This window comes from Garra rufa, chromosome 23 (assembly GCF_049309525.1).
Source record: "Garra rufa chromosome 23, GarRuf1.0, whole genome shotgun sequence".
Taxonomy (NCBI): domain Eukaryota; kingdom Metazoa; phylum Chordata; class Actinopteri; order Cypriniformes; family Cyprinidae; genus Garra; species Garra rufa.
In genome coordinates this window covers 24,673,425-24,694,790 of record NC_133383.1, presented here as the reverse complement: position 1 = coordinate 24,694,790, position 21,366 = coordinate 24,673,425, and the positions used below count along the sequence as shown (strand labels likewise).

General features: G+C 36.5%; 1 protein-coding gene across 4 annotated transcripts in view; it reads right to left on the bottom strand.

Moving 5' to 3' along the window:
- Positions 1-3,706: 3,706 nt before the first annotated feature.
- The window catches only part of tacc1 (transforming, acidic coiled-coil containing protein 1), a 42,930-nt gene continuing 25,270 nt past the window's right edge, over positions 3,707-21,366 (bottom strand). For 3 of the 4 annotated variants that reach the window (XM_073829044.1, XM_073829043.1, XM_073829041.1), the window contains exons 2-14: positions 20,371-20,474; positions 13,743-14,748; positions 13,012-13,047; positions 12,137-12,197; positions 10,319-10,478; positions 8,952-9,004; positions 8,222-8,356; positions 7,681-7,757; positions 7,518-7,561; positions 7,265-7,425; positions 7,081-7,187; positions 6,173-6,293; positions 3,707-5,463 (exon numbers count right to left, since the gene is read on the bottom strand). In XM_073829044.1, the coding sequence (XP_073685145.1) occupies positions 5,395-5,463; positions 6,173-6,293; positions 7,081-7,187; positions 7,265-7,425; positions 7,518-7,561; positions 7,681-7,757; positions 8,222-8,356; positions 8,952-9,004; positions 10,319-10,478; positions 12,137-12,197; positions 13,012-13,047; positions 13,743-14,748; positions 20,371-20,401 (2,061 nt within the window). In that variant the 5' untranslated portion in view covers positions 20,402-20,474 and the 3' untranslated portion in view covers positions 3,707-5,394. The remainder of the gene's footprint in view (positions 5,464-6,172; positions 6,294-7,080; positions 7,188-7,264; positions 7,426-7,517; positions 7,562-7,680; positions 7,758-8,221; positions 8,357-8,951; positions 9,005-10,318; positions 10,479-12,136; positions 12,198-13,011; positions 13,048-13,742; positions 14,749-20,370; positions 20,475-21,366) is intronic. The other variant, XM_073829042.1, reaches the window with a different exon arrangement.

The following is a 21,366-nucleotide window of genomic DNA, read 5'->3' as shown; positions in this document are numbered from 1 at the left end:
AAGGACAATCTCTTTGCGAGCGCACATATTAATATCCAGTCTACCGTCACCAGATATCCCTCTTAAGAAGAGATTAGCGATGCAAAACACTTACATGAGACATTTCTGTAAACTGATATGAGTACTGGCATATTCATCTTTGTACCTTTTAACACTTTCAATTATTGTAATATTTGGTGACAATTTACAAGTTAACATTATTTAATACATTAACAAGCAATACATTTGTTACAGTATTTATTCATCTTTGTTAATGTTAGTGAACAAAATACCATGATGTCAAATGATGTCAATTCGAAAATAAAAGATTGTTTTACATAATATACGCATGTACTGTGTACAAGTATTTATATGTATAAACACACACACACATACACTTTTTTTTTTTTGATGTGATTAATCACAATTAATCGATTTGATAGCTCTATAAAAACCAGAACTCTTTACTGTTAGTTCATGTTCGTCTCAGGTCCATTAAATAATAATAAGAGAAACAATTTTACAAATGTAGGAGTTGACATTATTTAATACTTTAACGAACAACAAGTAATACATTAGTTGCAGTATTTATTCATCTTTGTTAATGTTAGTGAATAAAAATACTACTGATGCCAAATTAATCGCATCCAAAATAAAAGTTTGTTTACATAATATGTGCATGTACTATGCATATTTGTATGTGCACACACAAACTTTTATTTTTCGATGCAATTAATCACGATTAATCGATTTGATCTCTCTAAAATATACCGAACTCTTAATTGTTAGTTCATGTTCACCTCAGGTCCGTTAAATAATATTACGAGAAACAACTTTACAATTTAACATTATTTAACACATTAACAACAAGCTATACATTTGTTGCAATATTTATTCTTTTGTTAATGTTAGTGAATGAAAATACTGGTGATGTTAAATCGATTAATCGCAACTAATCACATCCAAAATAAAAGTTTGTCTTCACATAATATATGTGTGCTGTACATTTATGTTTAAATACAGACACACATACACAAACTTTTACTTTCCGATGTGATTAATCATGATTAATCGATTTGATAGCTCTAAAAAACACAGAACTCCTTATTTAGTTCATGTTTATTAAATAATATTAAGAGAAACAACTACAAGCGTACAAATTTGCAAGTTAACATTATACATTATTTAATACATTAACAACGAGCAATTCATTTGTTGCGGTATTTATTCATCTTTGTTAAAATTCGTTTATAAAAATACTAGTGCTTTCGATTTCAATTAATCGCAATTGTTACGGCCTATTGACCTTTTTTACTGATCATGCAAGTCAAGCCTGACTCTTAACCTAAGGAATGCTTTGCATTTCAGGTGTTGTGCCCATTTTCGACCCCTGCCAAATTATTACCCCCTCTCGTTGAAATCGCTACCTGATTGCCTAATCCTAACCCCTCCCCCACACCTAACCCTAAACCTACCAATACTAGGGGGGTAGTAATCTGGCGGGGGTCAGAATTCGGCACAACACCGGTCTCCAGTGTTTCTAGTCAGTAGCATATATTCCGAGTTGTTGATCTAATGTTAAACATATTTAAATATTTTTTAAAACGAACACGACTCTATAGCACCATCACTTTGCACTTTGCAGTCATTTGTCAGTGCCTTACTCCTCAAAGTTTAATGAGGGTGTAAATGACACGAAGCTGCCGACGTTAGCTACATTAAGGACGCTATTAGAATGGGTTCCTATGGATAGTGTACTCAGGAAAAAGGTCTATAACCATTTTAAAGCTCGTCGAACTAAACCATTAAATAAGGCCAAACATGCATTTCAAGACGCCTCCATTTATTTCAATAATGAAATTAAACTAAACCTTGCAACCTATTTATCCGGAATCCCCGATGACATCACGCGACTCTCGAAGAATGGGGCCACCTATGGATTCAAAATATAAATGTCACACAGAGACACTTTAACAGCATTAATCGCATCCAAAATAAATGTTTGTGTTTACATAATATGTGTGTGTGTGTACACAGTATATGTATAAATACACACACATACACAAAGTTTTATTTTTTGATGCAATATATCACGATTAATCGCGATTAATCGATTTGATAGCTCTAAAAAATACAGAACTCTTAACTGTAAATTCATGTTAATCTCAGGTCCATTAAATAACATTAAGAGAAACAACTTCACAAGTTTAGAAATTTGCAAGTTACCATTATTTAATACATGAGCTAATAAACAATACATTTGTTACAGTATTTATTCTTCTTTGTTAATGTTAGTGAATAAAAATACCAGTGATGTCAAATCAATTAATTACATCCAAAATAAAAATTTATCTTTACGTAATATATGTGCATGTAGGCTACTGTATGTTTATATGTATAAACACACACACACACACACACACACACACACACACACACACACACACACACACACACACACACACACACACACACACACACACACACACACACACACACACACACACACGTGCACACAAACTTTTATTTTTCAGTGCAATTAATCACAATTAATCGATTTGATATCTCTAAAATATACAGAACTCTTAATTGTTAATTCATGTTAATTTTAGGTCCATTAAATAATATTAAAAGAGAAACAACTTTACAATTTAACATTATTTAATACATTAACAAACAACAATTAATACATTTGTTGCAATATTTATTCTTCTTTGTTAATGTTAGTTTAAAAATACTAGTTAAATCGATTAATCGCAACTAAACACATCCAAAATAAGGTTAGTTAATAAAAATACTAGTGCTGTCAAATCGATTAATCATGATTAATCGCTTTCGGAAAAAAAAGTTTGTTTACATAATATGTTATATATATGTATGTGTGTGTGTGTGTGTGTGTATATATATATATATATATATATATGTGTGTGTGTGTGTGTGTGTGTGTGTGTGTGTGTGTGTGTGTGTGTGTGTGTGTGTGTGTGTGTGTGTGTGTGTGTGTATATATACACATGTATATGTGTATATGTGTGTTTATATGTGTGTTTATTAAATATATATATATATATATATATATATATATATATATATATTTAATAAACACACATATACACACACATATACACACGTTTATTTTTCAATGCAATTAATCATGATTAATCACGATTAATTGATTTGATAGCTCTAAAAAACAGAACTCTTTATTATTAGTTCAAGTTCCTCTCAGGTCCATTAAATAATATTAAAAGAGAAATAACTTTACAAGTTTACAAATTTACAAGTTAACATTAATATATTAACTAACAACAAGCAATAAATTGGTTGCAGTATTTACTCATCTTTGTTAATTTAAGTGAATAAAAATACAAATCAATGTCAAATCGATTAATCACATCTAAAACAAAAGTTTGTGTGTACATAATGTGTGTGTGTACTAATAATAATGCACACGTGTGTAATACACACACATACACAAACTTTCATTTTTTAATGTGACTAATCCAGATTAACAATTAATCACAATTAATCGGTTCGATAGCTCTAAAAAAACTCACTGTTAGTTCATTTTCATCTCAGGTCCATTACATAATATTAAAAGAAACAACTTTTGATTTTAATAATGCATAAGCAAATATTTAAATATTTTCATTGTTAGTTCATGTAATATAGTTAACTAATGCTAAGTGTTGTTAACCAAATATTTATATGAAATACAAAACCACTGTCGTCAAGCAATTTTTACTTTATTCGGGGAATGCATTTATGCACAAAATATATATTAGTCAACGGGATATCTGTGCAACTCTCTCTTTCTCTCTTCCACTTTAAAAACATTAATAACACAATAAAAGAACAGTATTCTTGTCATAAAAATATACACAGGTCAGTGAGTACTGTCAAGAACACCAACACAACAATTTACAGGCTCGACTTCTCCACACGACCCGTCAATGTTTGGCACACGGATAGCGGTTTCATTTGGCAGTTGGTTATTCTGAGCTGAAATATTGCATAAGATAGCACAAAGGAATTGTGGGTACAAAAGAAACAACAGCCAATAGAAAGCGTCACATCAGCACGAGGCACATACTTTAGCAAAAGATTGTCAATTCTTGAAATGAGTTCATTGAATGTTTTGAAAATGGTTCGGTCCGGTCGACGCAGCACAATAAAATAGAGAGTAAACTTGTGATGAACTCTGTACTTCATGCAGACTTTGAAACCAAAGTAATTCATTAATAAAAGAAAGTTGAAGTGCTTTCAGTTAGGGTTTTAGGCATTTGTGCTGTATTCTGCAAGCAAGCAATTGATTGGATGAATATGACCTCATATGACCCCATCTAGTAACACCAGAGCTTGCGTAATATGATCAATTACGATAATTTGGCACCTAAACACACAGAGAGTAAAAAAACAATGGATGGAACTACAACCGTCTAAAAACTCTTTTCAACAGAATCTTTATATATGCTAAAAACTACTCTGTGAAATAATATTCCAGGTTCAATACAAATTAAATTCAACAGCATTTGTGGCAGAACGTTGACTAATAGAAAAAAGCAAAAATCGAGGTGAAGGTGAGGCACTTAATTAAAGTAAATGGGCCAGTTTTAGAGGATTTAAAAGAAATATGCAGATCTCACAATTTAAGAAAAGCACTTGCATTAAATATTTTGTTAATACTAGTATATTTTTAAGTCGTAATTTTTAGGGTTAAAAGAAATAGTTCAAATTCTGTCATTAATTACTCACCCTTATGTCATTCCAAACTCATAAGACCTTCATCTTCAGAACACAAATTAACATATTTTTTTTAATTTTCATTGTAATCAACTTTACACCACCAGTGCTGTCAAATCATATTGTACTGAACTCTGGATATTTCTTAAACTTCAGGACCTCTAAAATATAAGCAAATAATTACACCAGCTACAGTACTTTCCAATGTAAGTAATGTAACTTAAAAGTTGTAAATAATATGATTTGCTCCCTCCGTTACAAATAGCAGCAGTGCGATCATGTAAACTAATGACCCTCATCCCATGTCTTTTTCTTCACACCTGAACACACACCCAGAGGCTTTCCTAATCGCTCATACACACAGCTGCCAAAACAGCCAGCAGAAAGTCATCAGAATATGTGGGTAAGATATGTGGGTGGTTTTCCCACCCTCTTCAAGAATCATTTTTATATCACCACATATCGGCGGAAGTCCAACATCAGCACTGTATGAATCTGTAAAAGCATTTGGGACTCTTTTATTTGATTCTTCAGCTCATATCTTATTTCTTCCAGTGCCAGACCCATGGAAAAGCGAACTCTTCCAAAATGGAAAAAAAATGCAATGGGAGATCCAGACACGTTCTGGTTTTGGGTCAGACAGGGCAATATTTTGTAAGCGGGTTCGCCTTCCTCTTAATCCGTGGTGCCCAATTTTGCAATGAGCTCATCACAAATCTTAGTAAGCTCTTCCATCTCTTGATTCTGAAAATAATAATGTGGATTTTAAGTCATGTTTTTTGATTTTATATTACAGCATGCGTTACATTGCATTGGCTGTGGTTAAAGGAGTAGTTCACTTTCAGAACAAAAATGTACAGATAATGTACTCACCCCCTTGTTATCCAAGATGATAATGTCTTTCTTTCTTCAGTCGTAAAGAAATTATGTTTTTCGAGGAAAATATTTCAGGATTTCTCTCCATATAATGGACTTCTACGGTGCCCCCGAGTTTGAACGAGTTTAAATGCAGCTTCAAATGGCTCTAAATGATCATAGCCAAGGAAAAAAGGGTCTTATCTAGCGAAACAATCGGTTATTTTCTAAAAAATGTATATACTTACACAGAGTACACACAGAGCTAGACAAGACGAGCATTTGAGGTTAAAAAGTATACAAATTGTAATTTTTTTAAGAAAATAACCGATCTTTTGCCAGAAAAGGCCCTTCTTTCCTCGGCTGTGGCTGTTTAGAGCCATTTGAAGTTGCATTTTGGAAGTTCAAACTCAGTGGCACCATAGCAGTCCATTATATGGAGAAATCCTGAAATGTTTTCCTCAAAAAACATAATTTCTTTACGACTGAAGAAAGAAAGACATGAACATCTTGGATGACAAGGGGGTGAGTACATTATCTGTACATTTTTGTTCTGAAAGTGAACTACTCCTTTAACGGTGAATGTGTGTGAGTTTACCTTTTGTTCGAGCGCCCGCTCCAGGGAGTCCACCTTCATCTGCTCTTTTCTCAGGCTGGCATTCAATGCAACGCTCTCTGCGTTGGCCTTAGCTCGCACCTGAGCTATTTCCTCATTCGCTCTGCAAAAACATTCGCAGGTCAATTAATCAATTGAGTAAAATAGATTAGATTAAAGGGATAGTTCACCCAAAAATGTATATTGTGTCATTAATTGCTCACCCTCATGTTGTTTCAAACACCTTTGCTCATCCTCAGAACACAAATTAAGATATTTTTGATGAAATCCAAGAGCTTTCTGACCCTCCATAGACACCAAAAGTCCTTCCCACGGTCAAGGCACAGAAACATAGTAAGGACATCTTTAAAATGGTCCATATGACATCAATGGTTAACCCGTAATTTTATGACTCGACACGAAAACATTTTGTTCGCAAAAATAATTCTTGACCGTGGTAGTACCATTGCTGTCTATGGAGAGTTGGAAAGCATCTTAATTTGTGTTCCGAAGATGAACGAATGTCTTGTACACTCTGAAAAATAAAGGTGCTTTAAAAGGTTCTTCAAGCGATGCCATAGAAGAACCATTTTTGGTTCCACAAAGAACCATTCAGCCGAAGGTTCTTTAAAGAACCATATCTTTCTTACTTTTTTATAATTTGAAGAACCTTCTTTCGCCACAAAGAACCTTTTGTGAAACAGAAGGGTTCTTCAGATGTTAAAGGTTCTTTATGGAACCATTTAGACAGAAAAGGTTCTTCTATGGCATCGTGAAGCACCTTTATTTTTAAGAGTGTAGGTTTGGAACAACATGACAGAATTTCCATTTTTGGGTGAACTATCCCTTTAAATATAAAAAATGCACATGGAAATCTTATGTATTACTTAAATGCTCTATATCATTCTTACCTGTCAAGTTTCTCCTCTGCGTGGATTTTGAGTGTCTGGTAACGCTGTTCCTCCTGCCTCACGCGTGTGAGATAGTCTTGAGCACACTTCTTTAGCACTTCCTCATTCTGACAAGAGACCAGTGGAATCATCTGTACAGTATATGTCCAGAGAAATACCATTTCAGACATTAAAGAAATCTTACCTTCTTAAAGCCCTCAAGCACGGTTTTCATGTTTTCGTAGCGTCTGAACAGGTCGGAAAGCGAGCGTTCCACTGAGTTGAGGTCTGCGAGGGCTTGATCTCTTTCTAAGGTTAACTGGTGGACGCTTTTCTGAGATCCTATGTTCTTTCGCTGCTCATCTTCTGTATTGGGAAAAAATGCCAGATGTAAAATATTTCATCTTTAAATTTTATATTCAGAATTTTATTCAACAGCTCAGAGGTAAATCACTCACCAATCATTTGAGCTACCGTCTTCTCATACTCACCCACTATTTTCCTGTAGTAAAATGAGTAAATTATGTTAGAATGTTTAATGGGACTGTGCGGGCATTAAACTTATGTGGGCATAAAACCATCCCTGGTGCATTGTGGGAAGGGGTCTAGATTAGGACGTACCTCATTTCAATAACCTCCAGTTTACTCTCCTCATATTTCCTCTTCCACTCATTGGCTTCAATCTCTTTGGCAATTATCTACAGGTACAAAAACACAATACAGTTGACTTTAAATTTAATTTATGCAACTTTAAATTACAAAACTTAATAATAAACAATCAAATAACCCTGCTGAAGAAAAAAAAAAACAGCTATAACCAGCCTAGGCTGGTTATGCTGGTCTTAGCTGGTTTAAGCTGGTGGTCTCTCAGCCTGGCCAGGCTGGAAAAGTGACCAAAACTCCTCTAAACCAGCCTGGTTGACCATCTAAAACCAGCCAACCAGCCTAAGCCTAAGTTTTTTTTTTTCAGCAGGGAAGTGGTTAAAATAATAATTAATTATTAAAGAAACAATTTAAAAAGTACAACAAAAATTTCAGTCAACAATTTTTACAAATTTTATTAGTTTGTTATTTAATGGTTACATGTGTTTACATGTACTGTAAATTGTAACAGGACTGAATGCTCAGAACTGTATAGACACAGGGCAGATGTTTGTGTTACCTCTTCTCTGATCAGCGTGAGAACAGCAGCTTTATCTATCTCACTGAGAGGGATTGAATCCAGCCCTGGACTCGTCTTCACTATGGTATCACTGTCTGAAGAGCTCAGAGTCTGACTCTTGCACAAACTGTCACTCTGTAGAATAAATATTATAAATATAAACATTAAGAAACAGAACAAACTGAGACAGACTAAATCTAGAAGAACTGTGGCAAGATCTCCAAGATGCTTCAAGAGACCTGCAAAGCTACCTGAAAAACTATGCGCAAGTGCACAGATTCCTTGTGCAAACAGAAATCTAACTGAATTGTTTCAATTAAAGGCAAAATTACTGTTTTTACATGTAAACTGATATTTCCTACTGACACTACAGCAAAAGATAAAAATAACTTCCTTAAAAACATTTGTAGCTGGTGAAAATACTAGTGTTCCAATAATTTTGGCCACCACTGTAGCTTTATTATATCTTATGCTCTTATTGTAACATACATAATACAAAATTGGTCAATGAGATGAGGAACAATGACTACACTCTTTCCTCTGACCTAGTTATGAGCTTGCCCTTGGGTAGATTAAGGCCTGTGGACATCATAATCCTCTTAATGGGTTTATAATGATGAATCCCTGTCTAGCAGATATATGACACCTCTGCTAGGAATTCATGTGTTGAAGGTAGTCATATGCCATATCATATGCCATATCTAATAGACAATAACAAAACAGAACTTACAGGAGAGGAAAGGTCCTTCTCATCAAACTGGTCTGTTATGCCCACTGGCAGATCTGATTGAAGAGAAAGACAGATTATTACTGACTGAACCATTTCCCATTATTTTATCATTAGTTTTGCTCTTACTTTGCAAGTGGAGAAAGATTTTTGGAAAATATTACACAGAAAAAAGTATTTAAACAGTTTATAACAGTCTCTCTATGGTTATAAAAAATAATTCACAAAGTTGGCAATAGAGGGCAGCACATGCTCTAGTAATATAGGCAGTTGAATTCAGCTCAAAAGCTCTTGCGTTCACTTCTTCTGCATTTGTATACACATGACATAATGAACGATTTAATGAAAGAAAACAAAAGAAAGCTCTTTACGCTGGTACTATCTATACAGACAACATTGAATGGCGTTCACAACGCATTTTACGTTTGTAAAATCATGCATTTCACTGAAACAATAGTGTTTTCCTGACGCTACATCAAATGGTCATATTTGGCGGCAAGTAAACTGTCTGAAAACTGAACGAAACTCGCAAATTTAGCTGATTATTGCTGCTGAAAATGGTCAGTTATTGTCATGTTTTAGGTTGTACTAATCGGTTGGACCAGGAAAAACAGTTGGAGTACTATAGACTGCCAAAAGTTTGAACAAATCTGGAATAAGAGTGCAAAACACTGTCTGAGGAACAAAAGGCGTTTGTGGTTGGCCAAACTTAACTAGGATTTCCAGAGCAAGAATCTTGACAACATTTGTGTTTGTTCTTATCATTTCCAGTCAGGTAGGTGAAATATTAGGCTAATAACTTAATACTGCGTGCACGTATCTTTACAACTACTTAGTTTGTCAGAATATTGTGCCCTTTCCTGTCCTTCTCTATATGATTTAGCATCAACATTTTACTAAAAGAATATGACACTTTCTTAATAATGTCTTTTTGATTTCATGTTGTCTTTGAAAAAAGTCTTTTCAACATTTGTGACACAGCTTCATCAATGAACTTCATCAACTACATGTGACAAAATTCTCTCTGGTATCTCAAAGGATCCGATTTAAAATATAATTGGAAAAACAAGACTGTCTGCAACTGTTTTTGTTTATTGGACAATTACTGTTCCAACAGAACAGAGGACCGTTCTTTTTTCCTGAAGGAGAGAGAGAGAGGCAAGCAAAACAAGTAAGTCTGTTTCCCATTTATAAGAGCTCTGTGTCTACACAATGCCCCCAAACTGTCCGACCTAACAGAGCAGTGCTTGTTAAACCTCATTAGTGACAGATTGACCTAGTCTCTAATGATTATTGATTTATTATCTGAGAATAAACACTGCTGCAACCGAGCAGACTAAGCAGTAACAAATCCACAACTTCTTCCTCACCGTCTGCAGTCTTGGTAGAGGTGGTTGTTTTGGTGCAGTCTGAAAACTCCTCTGGGCCGTCCTTCTGGCCCATGACAGTGGAGGCTAACTTCTCCTCATCTGTGGCGTGATGGATGCGGTGGGGGAGTTTAGACGCAGGATCTTCCTCTTCATCTTTTTCCTGTGATATAGAAAGTGCATAATTAAAAATGTTATACACTTAGACTTGATATATAATGGTTATACAGTTTTCCCCTGCATGCAAAATAGCACTGCAGTTCAGTTGCCGTGAACAGGCAAAATATTTGAACAGTCTAAAAAATTAGTCATAGCCCCTCAGACTCCATTCTCCTCATAGAGCCTTAGACTCTCTGGGACAAAAGCACAGGAGGACATGGTGACCTGCTTTAGGAACTGCGTTCTGTTTTAGTTTGTTTTGTGCACATACAGACACAACGATGCCACTAGTGTCCTAGTTCAGAGAGGGGAATGATATAGAGATGCTGTATTTGAAGAGGAGGGTTTGTTCAGAGTTGGAGAGAGAGAGAGGTAGACAAGAAAGAGGGAAGGAGTGAGGGAACAAGAAGGATGTTTGCTTAGTCATTGCAGTAAAAACTACGTCCAAGACAATGCAGCAAATCTAGATGCTTTGAATGCAGTATACAGTTGAGGTCAGAAGTTTACATACACCTTGTAGAATCTGCAAAATGTTAATTATTTTACCAAAATAAGAGGGATCATACAAAATGCATGTTATTTTTTTTTGTGCCGACCTGAATAAGGTATTTTACATAAAAGACATTTACATAGTCTACAAGATAAAATAATAGTTAATAAAAATGACCCTGTTCAAAAGTTTACATACACGTGATTCTTAATACTTTATTTGTTTAGTGACAGTTGTTAATGAGTCCCTTGTTTGTCCTGAACAGTTAAACTGCCTGCTGTTCTTCAGAAAAATCCTTCAATTCTTTGTTTTTTCAGCATTTTTGTATTTTTAACCCTTTCCAACAATGACTGTGTGATTTTGAGATCCATTTTTTCACACCGAGGACCTCATTTGCAACTATTACAGAAGGTTAAATGCTCACTGATGCTTCAGAAAGAAACACGATGCATTAAGAGATAGGGGTTTTGAACAGAATGAAGATGTGTACATTTTCTTATTTAGCCTAAATATCATTCTTTTTTTCCATTTAGTTCTGCCCTTCAGAAACTACAGAAGATACTTACATGTTTCCCAGAAGACCAAATCAGTTAAATTTACCCGGATATTCAAATTCAAAAAGTTTTCAGCCCCCGGCTCTTAATGCATTGTGTCTCCTTCTGGAGCATCAGTGAGTGTTTGAACCTTCTGTAATAGTCGCATATGAGTCTCTCAGTTGTCCTCAGTGTGAAAAGATGGATCTCAAAATCATACAGTCATTGTTGGAAAGGGTTCAAATACACAAAAATGTGTAACTACTAAACAAAAAACACAGCTGTGGATTATTCAGTTAACAACACAGTATTAAGAATCAAGTGTACAGTGTGTAAACTTTTGAACAGGGTCATTTTTATAAATTGAATTAATTTTTTCTCTTGTGGACTATATGTAAACGTCTTTTATGTGCAATATCTTGCACATAAATTTTCAGGTTGGTGCAAAATTACCACTAAATTGGGTAAAGTAATTACAATTTTGCAGATTCTGCAAGTTGTATGTAAACTTTTGACCTCAAGTGTACTTGTTATGTAATGCGTTTGAAGTCAGGTACACACAAAAGATATGCAAATACATGCCCACAAAGAACAAGATGCATACAATTAGCAGTTTGTTGGACAATGTTGAAATGATACCTGATTGCAGACATCCAGGACTAAGGACTGATTTTCATACTTCTTTACTTTACATGAGTTCCTACAGGAAAGAATATTGACAGAATCAGTGTAAGCAACCAAGAAGTACTGAAACAACTTTTATAGTGTATTGTATTGATAGATGCATTAATACTGATAGCAACAGATAGACAGATAATGCACATTTAAGTGAACCATTTTCAAGTGAACTTTTAAAAATATATAAATAAAAAAAAATTACCAACAGTTTCGATTCATTACCAAAGTTTTATAGATAAATATTTACAATTCTGTACAATAACATCAGATAAGAACTCCATAAACTCCAGCCATATTAGTGCCCTGTAAAAAGTTGCATTACTTTCTACAGGATGGTCCCATGTCATGATTGTCACCGTGTTGAGATCACATGACCAAATACTACTCAGTACAGATCTTTATAAACCCATTATTTGCAATATAAATCGATAGTAGGCAACAAATATGTTTAATAAAACCATATGATTACTTGCTTTTGATAGTTTATTATTTAATAGTCTGAATTAATGACAGATTGTCAGTTTGTTTTTTAGGTATTGGCATCTATTGAAAAACTCATTGGTTAACCATTTATTTCAACCCTGTTAAGTAAAGAGACCTTCTCTATATTAGCCGCCACGAGAGAGTAAAATGTGAAAATCATTACAAAATGCCTATGGACTAAATCAATTCTGTCTGCTGGACAGTTAGAATACAATAAAATATATAAGTGCCCTAGTTTGTTCATGATTTGGAGCCAGAGAGCAGTTCAGTCGTCAAAAGAGCTCATGACATGCAATGGGACTGAAGAGATTACAGTGAAAGTACAGCAAACAAGAGCAGGAAAGGATACTTACAATAGAATACAGAGAAACTGCACTTGCTCAGTGGTCCTGAGGACAGTATGACAGAGGAAGGGACAGGGCAGGGAGGAAGCACACACAGAGAGGAGGAGATGTGGAGAGGGGACATGCCGTAAGACATTAGAGGGCAAAATAGAAGCATGAAGAAAACAAGTAGGAGTGAGTTTAAGCTTCCTGGCTTTCTCAAACAAGTAGGAGTTAGTTTGTAGAGGGGATGCCAAAGTTTAGCTGAAAGTGGGAATTGTTTACACTGGGACAGACTACTGTAAACGTTACGACTGTGAAGTACATATACAAAAAAACGACTGTGCCAAATGAAAGATGCATGATTAGATGACAACTGAGATGTTGAAAAGAAAGGGTATAGCATACCAACAGTAAAAAACACAAAAGGTGAGACTGATGTGTTTAGAATGTTAGTAGATGAAAACTGCACCTTTTTGCTAGATACAGAAGTAAACAAATGCCATAGATGCAACCCACAACGTACTTTTTGTCTGTTTGTCTAGCACAGGGGTGCCCAAACTCAGTTCTGGAGGGCCGTTGTCCTGTAGAGTTTAGCTCTAACCCCAATTTAGACATACCTGAACCAGCTAATCTAGCTTACTAGGCATCCTAGAAACTTCCCAGCAGGTGTGTTGAGGCAAGTTTAAGCTAAACTCTGCAGGACAACGGCCCTCCAGGACCAAGTTTGGGCACCCTGGTCTAGCATATGCGCCACTCACGTGATGATCCTGTCTTTGTTTTTCTTCGGAGACTGTCCTGCTTTCTTCCGCTGTTCCACAGTTCCCTCTGGTTTGTGTTTGTCCGTTAGCTTCTCAGTCAATGGTTTATTCACATCACTTCCACCTAAGGTCTTTGATGGGTTAAAAGGATCAATAGAGTCATCAAAGTTATCAGGGTCAAAATTATACGATCCTTTAGGAAGTGTTGGCGAGTTGCCAAGTTTAGCGTTCCCACCAAAAGGATTAAAGTTGGGATCATCCCATTCGCTTGGGTCAAAGTTGTAGGATTTTTTAGGAATAGGAATATCATCAACGTTTACGGGAGCCACATTCTCAGATGGCGGTTGGTCTTGTTCTGATGATGTCTCCGATGGTGGAGGTGCTGTTTCAGCAGCTTTTGGTCTTTGTTTTTTTGGAGTAGTCAGCTTGCTGCTTGTCTTTTTGCCAGACTTCTTGGGTGGAGGTCTTTTTGCTTCGGCATCGCCGAGTCCAAACTCCAAAATTACTGGCTGTGCAGGCATTTCGTCTGTCAACTCTGATTTAGGAATACTGGCATTGGCAGGCGGAGAGTTCTGAAACCTGGGCCCTCCAGACGCGAATGGATTTATGGATTCGTCAAACTGACCGTGGTCAAAGTTGGAGCTCCCCTTTGGAAGTATCGGAGGATCGTCATCCACCTCATTAGGGTCTACACTGTTCAGTGGGGCCTTCACCTTGAGGGAAGGTGGTCTAGGCTTGAGAGACTTGGTCTGTGGTTTGGAGAGTGGCTCTTCAATGTGACCATTGCAGGTGTTGGTGTCATCTGTTGTTCCTGCTTCAGCAGGGTCAGGTTGGTCCACATCCATGTCAGCAGAGGAAGGCTGGTTACTGAGTTTCAGGGTTGGGCTTGGGTCCACACTGCGCTGCCGCACCACCGGGGCAGTTGCATCCTCAGGAAAGCTCTCATCCAGGGTCAGGTTCTGGGTTTTGGTTATGATGGAGGTCAACTGATTTACTTCTGGCAAACCTGACGAGAGTAGAAGAGGGAATTATTTGTCTATGATCTACAAAATTTACCCTATTGGAATACATGTTTGCAATATGTTACATAATATTGCAGTATATTAATCTAATACCATTTTTCTGGTAATTTTACTTGGGTGTTTGTACTTTTCCTTTCATATATTCTTAGAGAACATACAGTGTGTTCTGTTGTTCAACCTATGGAGGACATTTGAAGAACAGACTTCCTTACGACAGAAAAGACAGGAAATGCTTTGCTCAGGATGCAAAGGGCTGAACAATAGTCCTCTCTTCCCTGTCTCCAACAGGCATAAAAAACTCAACAATCAAACATAAATGTGGGCTAGATGTTTCAACACACCCATTTCGGATGTACTGGAAAGAAAACTGGCTTTTTCTGCCATGATATTAAGAAAAACTGCCTCAACAACTGTAGCAATTCAAGATGCTCTAGAACTTGGTCCTGGAGGGCCAGTGTCCTGTGGAGTTTAGTTCCAACTTGCCTCAACACACCTGCCTGTAAGTTTCTAGCATACCTAGTAAAACCTTCATTAGCTGGTTCAGGTGTGTTTAATTAGGATTGGAGCTAAACTCTGCAGGACAACTGAGTTTGGAGACCCCTAGTCTAGAATGATACACTAGATATCTACTTGTGAAATTATGTCAATATTCTTAAAGTAGCAATTTTGAAACACTTCCCATTGACAAACAGTCCTGCTGGGAGACATCAGTGAGTTTTGATGCAATAGCCTGTTGCGAAGAGACAGGAAGAGACAGTCTATTTATAAGTGAGATGAATGACTTCGCACTGACCTCCGAATTAGGCAGCTTTGAGAAATACTAGCTGCTATCTGTTCAAAATATTTACATGGAAGAAAGAACATGTCCAGTGATGAGGAGACCGTTTCTCACAGTTGAATTTGGGAATTTAGTTAGTGCTCCAACACAGCGTGAGTTTGACTTTGAGGGTTTTTGAGGAAAACATTCCAGGATTTTTCTCCATATAGTGAACTTCAATGGTGGCCAACGGGTTTAAGGTCCAAATTGCAGTATCAGTGCAGCTTCAAAGTGCTCTACACGATCTCAGTCGAGAAATATGGATCTTAAAACAATAAAAATGTATATACTTTTTAACAACAAATGCTCGTCTTGCACAAGCCTTTCTGTTGGTGAGGTATGCGGAAGTGCTGACCCATTGTTTACAAAGTGAATGTGCAAAGAAAGTGAAACACCCTTTCCAAATAAAGGTAAAACAATGATGTCGGATGATTTTGTAGGGGAAAATAAAGAGTTTTTCATCCTACCATACCTTTTTGAACCATAGTACAGAGACCAACAACTAATTGCGCTTTAACTTTCCAGCATGATTACATAATGCGTGAAGTCGTAGACGCGCATTGCAGAGCTAGTGCAAATTAAGCATTTCTGGTTAAAAAGTATATAAGTTCGGTTTTTTTTTTTGGTGACCGATGGTTTCGCTAGATAAGACCCTTATTCCCAAGCTGGGATCGTGTAGAGCCCTTTGAAGCTGCATTGAAACAGCAATTTGGACCTTCAACCCACTGGATCCCATTAAAGTCCACTATATAGAGAAAAATTCCGGAATGTTTTCCTTAAAAACCTTAATTTCTTTGCGACTGAAGACCAAGTGATGACATGGGGGTGAGTAAATGATCAACTTATCCTTTAAGGCTCAGGGGTGGTAACCAGAAGGTTGCAGGTTTGATCCTCACTAGTAAGCCATGAGTCTTAACTATTGTACTTTAAAGTAAAGCACTTAACCACAGATTGCTACAGGGAATTGACCGGTAATACGTTCTTAGCTCCGTTCTAGGTTAAAACAATGTGAAACTCACATAAACAAGTACAACTTTTAGGGTTGTTTGTTATGGCTTAACTGTAACACAGTGGTTTCTACTAGATATCCAAAAAGAGGAACTTGAATTTTACCAACTATCCTTTTAGGGAACTAGCTTAACGTGTTTGAAATTAAAACAACTGCAGATTTCAGCATTGTAATGACAATATTTCACTCACAGACCTTCCATGAGTCCTCTCCAATGCCCACACCCAGTCTTCCTCCTGATTTTGCCAAGTTCTAGCTTTCTCTTCCTCTTTGTCACATCTGGTACTACACTGTCCTTCAGTGTTAAATGAGATGGCAGACAGCCCTTCTCACAGAGGACACAAAACACTCTGATCAGCACTTTTAAAATACGACTGCTCTTGTTATTACTTCCATTGGTCAAGGCTCCTCCTCAACATTCATACTGTAAACTCATTTCTGCAATAGATAAACTTTTAAACAGATATGAGCCATGTTCCTATATGTTCTGTGACATTTTTTAAGAACAGTAAGCCAATAAGCTCTACATATTTTATGTACTATCTGTCAATTAAGGGTCTTAAGAGATTAGTCCACTTCCAGAATAAAAAAAATCCTGATAAATTACTCACCCCATGTAAACCAAGGATGTTCATGTCTTTCTTTCTTCAGTCCAAAAGAAATTAAGGTTTTTGAGATAAACATTCCAGGATTTTTCTCCATATAGTGGGCTGTAATGGGGATCAACAGGTTGAAGATCCAAATTGCAGTTTCAATGCAGCTTTAAAGGGCTCTACACGATCCCAGCCAAGGAATAAGGGTCTTATCTAGCAAAACGATCAGTCATTTTCTAAGAAAAATAAAAATGATGTAGATGGAATTATCGACCCAGTGTTTACAAAGCGAGCATGCAAAGAAAGTCAAACACCCTTTATTAAAAAAGTGTTGGACAATTTTGAAGTTGGAGGAGAAAATGAGTTTTTTTCGCCCTGCCCTACCTTTTTGAACCAAAGTACACAGATGAAGAACTAACTGTGCTCGACCTTTCCAACATGATTATGTAATGTGTGATTTTACATTGTTTCACTACATAAGACCCTTATTTCTCGGCTGGAGTCCTTTGAAGCTGCATTGAAAATGCAATTTGGATCTTCAACCCATTGATCCCCATTGAAGTCCACTATATGGAGAAAAATCCTGGAATGTTTTCCTCAAAAACCTTAATTTCTTTTCCACTGAGCAAAGAAAGACATGAACATATGGATGACATGGGGGTGAGTATATTATCAGGAAATGTTAATTTTGGAAGTGAACTAATCCTTTAAAATCTATTCATATTGTGTAGGTAACTGAAATGTTGTAGTCTTGTACTCCAGATAAAGGAGAATCATCAGGCACAATGGGATTGGTTATGCAACCAGCGCTAGTGGCTGTGACTTGAGTTTTCTCTGTGTGGTGGGAGTGTGATGCCTCGACAATGTTTATTTCATCAAAACAGAAAAGGCTTGGTGTGGACAGCATGAGCTAATAAATTCAAAACACAAAGGCTTCATCTCCACCCTGTTGAGAGCATTTCAGAGCGATTTTGTCACAACATATTAGTCTGTTCCGCCTTAAAGATACCACACACAAAACTACACCAAAAATTGGACTGTACATGACTGAGCTTGTTCCAGAGTAGAAAAGGCAGTTATACAGTAAATAATGGTTGTTTAGTAATATACTTTGACGTCAAAAGCAACGGATGTCAGCAAGAGTTTATATCTGACTTTACAATGAAGGTACAGCAGGATTTAGCGCCTGGGGTGGAGACGACACAATACGGGTTGTGTTTACATAACCACAAATTCTGGCTAAAGCACAGCTAGCAATGAAAATGTGTGTTCCAGACGGCTAGCACTGGCGTATATCTGTCCAGCTGTGAAGATGACGATGTCTGTGGTGGAAACTGGATTGTGCTCGGCTAGAGCCAGACTTTTACTGTCTGTCTGCTCAAGCAATCCAAACCACGACACGTAGGCTCGGAAAAGCTGCCTCTGTTAGCCTAAGGCATGCTACATTTCTGAGGAAAAAGTTCTCACTAAGTAACTCACTAAGCTTCCAGAGATCAGGGTTCAGAAGGGAAGAAAGAGAATATGTAATTGTTAATAAACTAGAAAAATGATGCACTAGCTAGCAAGCCTAGCTCAGTTTCAATGAGTGCAAATGTGTGTCGAAGAGTGTCTGTGTGTGGCATTTAGAGCAAAGAACTACATCACATGATGTGCTTTGCTGTGAGCCTTTGACCTTGTCCATTGATAAACTTGCTCTGAGAGGAGCGGGGCGCTTTTGTTCATTTCCAAACTCCTGAATTCCAAGCTGTGCGCTTTTCCCACACTGGGTCAGGGGCCTCTCTTTACCCAAACCCCTATTTTCCAACCTCAAAACCTCCTCCACTCAATTACAAAAACGTAACTAATACTGTCTGCGCTGTTTCAAATCAGGCTGAGCTCAAAATGCATGGATGATAGACCATAGAAACTCATCGTAGATCCACCCAGAGACTAAAATAAGATTTTAGATGGAAAACAATAGTAAGACGCATGTGTTTTCATGTATATGCTCAACGGTAGTGACAAGTCAAATTTTAGAGCGTTTATGAGATTTTAATGGGCAGATAAATTCCTCAAAAAGGCTGGGGAAGTGCAGATGGTTTGAGTTAGTGATATGGTACACTCCCTTGGATTTGGACACGTGTCTGATGGCAGAGAGGAAAATTTTAAGAAAACAATGCAAGTTTTTAAGTAGAATAAGCTGTTCTGGATAAGGAACTGGAATATGAATCTATGTGCATGTCAAAATCTAGCTTTTATTGTAGAAGACAACCAGGTGTTATGAATGGTGCCCAAACAAATTGTTCTTTTGAAACAGTCCTGTTTAATGATTCAGTCAAAGCGATGCTAAAAAATTTCTTTGTTTTGATTGATTATTTAAATAAATGAAATGATAAATCAAATTAAATATGTGACCCTGAACCACAAAACCAGTCTTAAGTAACACGGATATATATGTAGCTATAGCAAAAATTTTATGCCAAAAATCCTTAGGATATTAAATAAAGATCATGTTCCATGAATATATTTGGTAAATTTCCTACTAAATATATCAAAACTTAATGTTTGATTAGTAATATGCATTGCTAATAACTTCGTTTGGACAACGTTAAAGGCGAATTTGCATATTATTATTTTTTTTTTTTTGCACCCTTAGATTGCAGATTTTCAAATAGTAGTATCTCAGTCAAATATTGTCCTATCCTTACAAACCATGCATCAATGGAAAGCTTTCAGATGATGTAAAAATCTTAATTTCGAACAATTGACCCTAATGATTGGTTTTGTGGTCCAGGGTCACATGTAGTACATCTTTGCCCATTTACTTGCCTTCCAGCAAATCAGGTGCACTAACATTGCTATCTAATTAATATTCATTATCCAAGCTGATTGATTAGATAAAGTACAAATTACACTACAAATATAATATATATAATGTGCCTGCTCCACTATGTCCATGTTCCCAACACTACTTAGGAATGACAAGAAACGCTACCTGTAATATATTTCTTACAAGTGATAATGATCACACGCACACAAGTACATACACACACAAAACCACATAGAGACATACTTTCCTCTTGTTGCTATGGCAACATCACATTGCATGAGAGGAATAGAGGCACATGCAGTGACAGGTGCTCTGTTGCATCTACTGTCTGTATCTATGGCTCTAAGTTAACATGTGGTGTAGGATATCTTCTTTTACCTGTGCTCTCTGTGATTGGTTGATCCAGCATTGATGGTTCTTTATATGGCTGATGGACAGGCGTCTCAGCTTCAGGAGTCTCAAATTGACCCTCTGAATCCGAACTGATGGAAAATGAAGAGAAACTCTGTGGTTAGTACACATCTTTAATCTGTACTGTGTTGATAAAAAGACATTGCTATGGTTTGATTTAAATCAGATGGATAATGCTGATCAGGAGTGATCAGTATAAAACATACAAACTCATCAGATCATCAGTTGACATCAATATTTAATAAAACATCTTGTGGAAAGGCTTAGCCTTGGGTGAAACGAAACTGAGCACATCATGTCCTCATTAAATAATAACAATGTATCCCAGCTGTGACACCAATAGTTTGTGCATTTTGTGGTTCATCAGGTCTGTTTTGATGATTTTATGTGCTCATATGTGTTGTGACACTGAAGAACTTTAATTCCCCAAAATTAAAGTGATCCTGGAAAATTACTTATTTGTCCACATGTTCTTTCAAACCCATATGACCTTATTTCTTCAATGAAAAACAAAAGAACCATTATGCAATTAGGCTGTCAAGTTTCCGAAAGTCACAAAAGTGTCACAAAAGCAGACCAGATCGCCCATGTGCTTTTTATGTGAAGGAAATAGTGACCTAAATTTCAACTTTTAAAGGAATAGTTCACCCAAAAATGAAAATTCTGTCATTAGTTACTCACCCTCATGTCGTTCCAAACCTGTAAGGCCTTCATTCATCTTTGTAACACAAATTAAGATATTTCCAATGAAAATATCAGCTTTCTGACCCTGTATGCACAGCAACGCAACTGACATGTTCAAGGCCCAGAAAGATAGTAAGGACATCAATGAAATAGTCCATGTGACATCAGTGATTCAATCGTAAATTTATAAAGCTACGTGAATACATTTGTACGTAGAAAGGTACCAAGAGTATCGACAAAATAGTCCATGTGACACAAAATAGTCTGTGACATAAATGA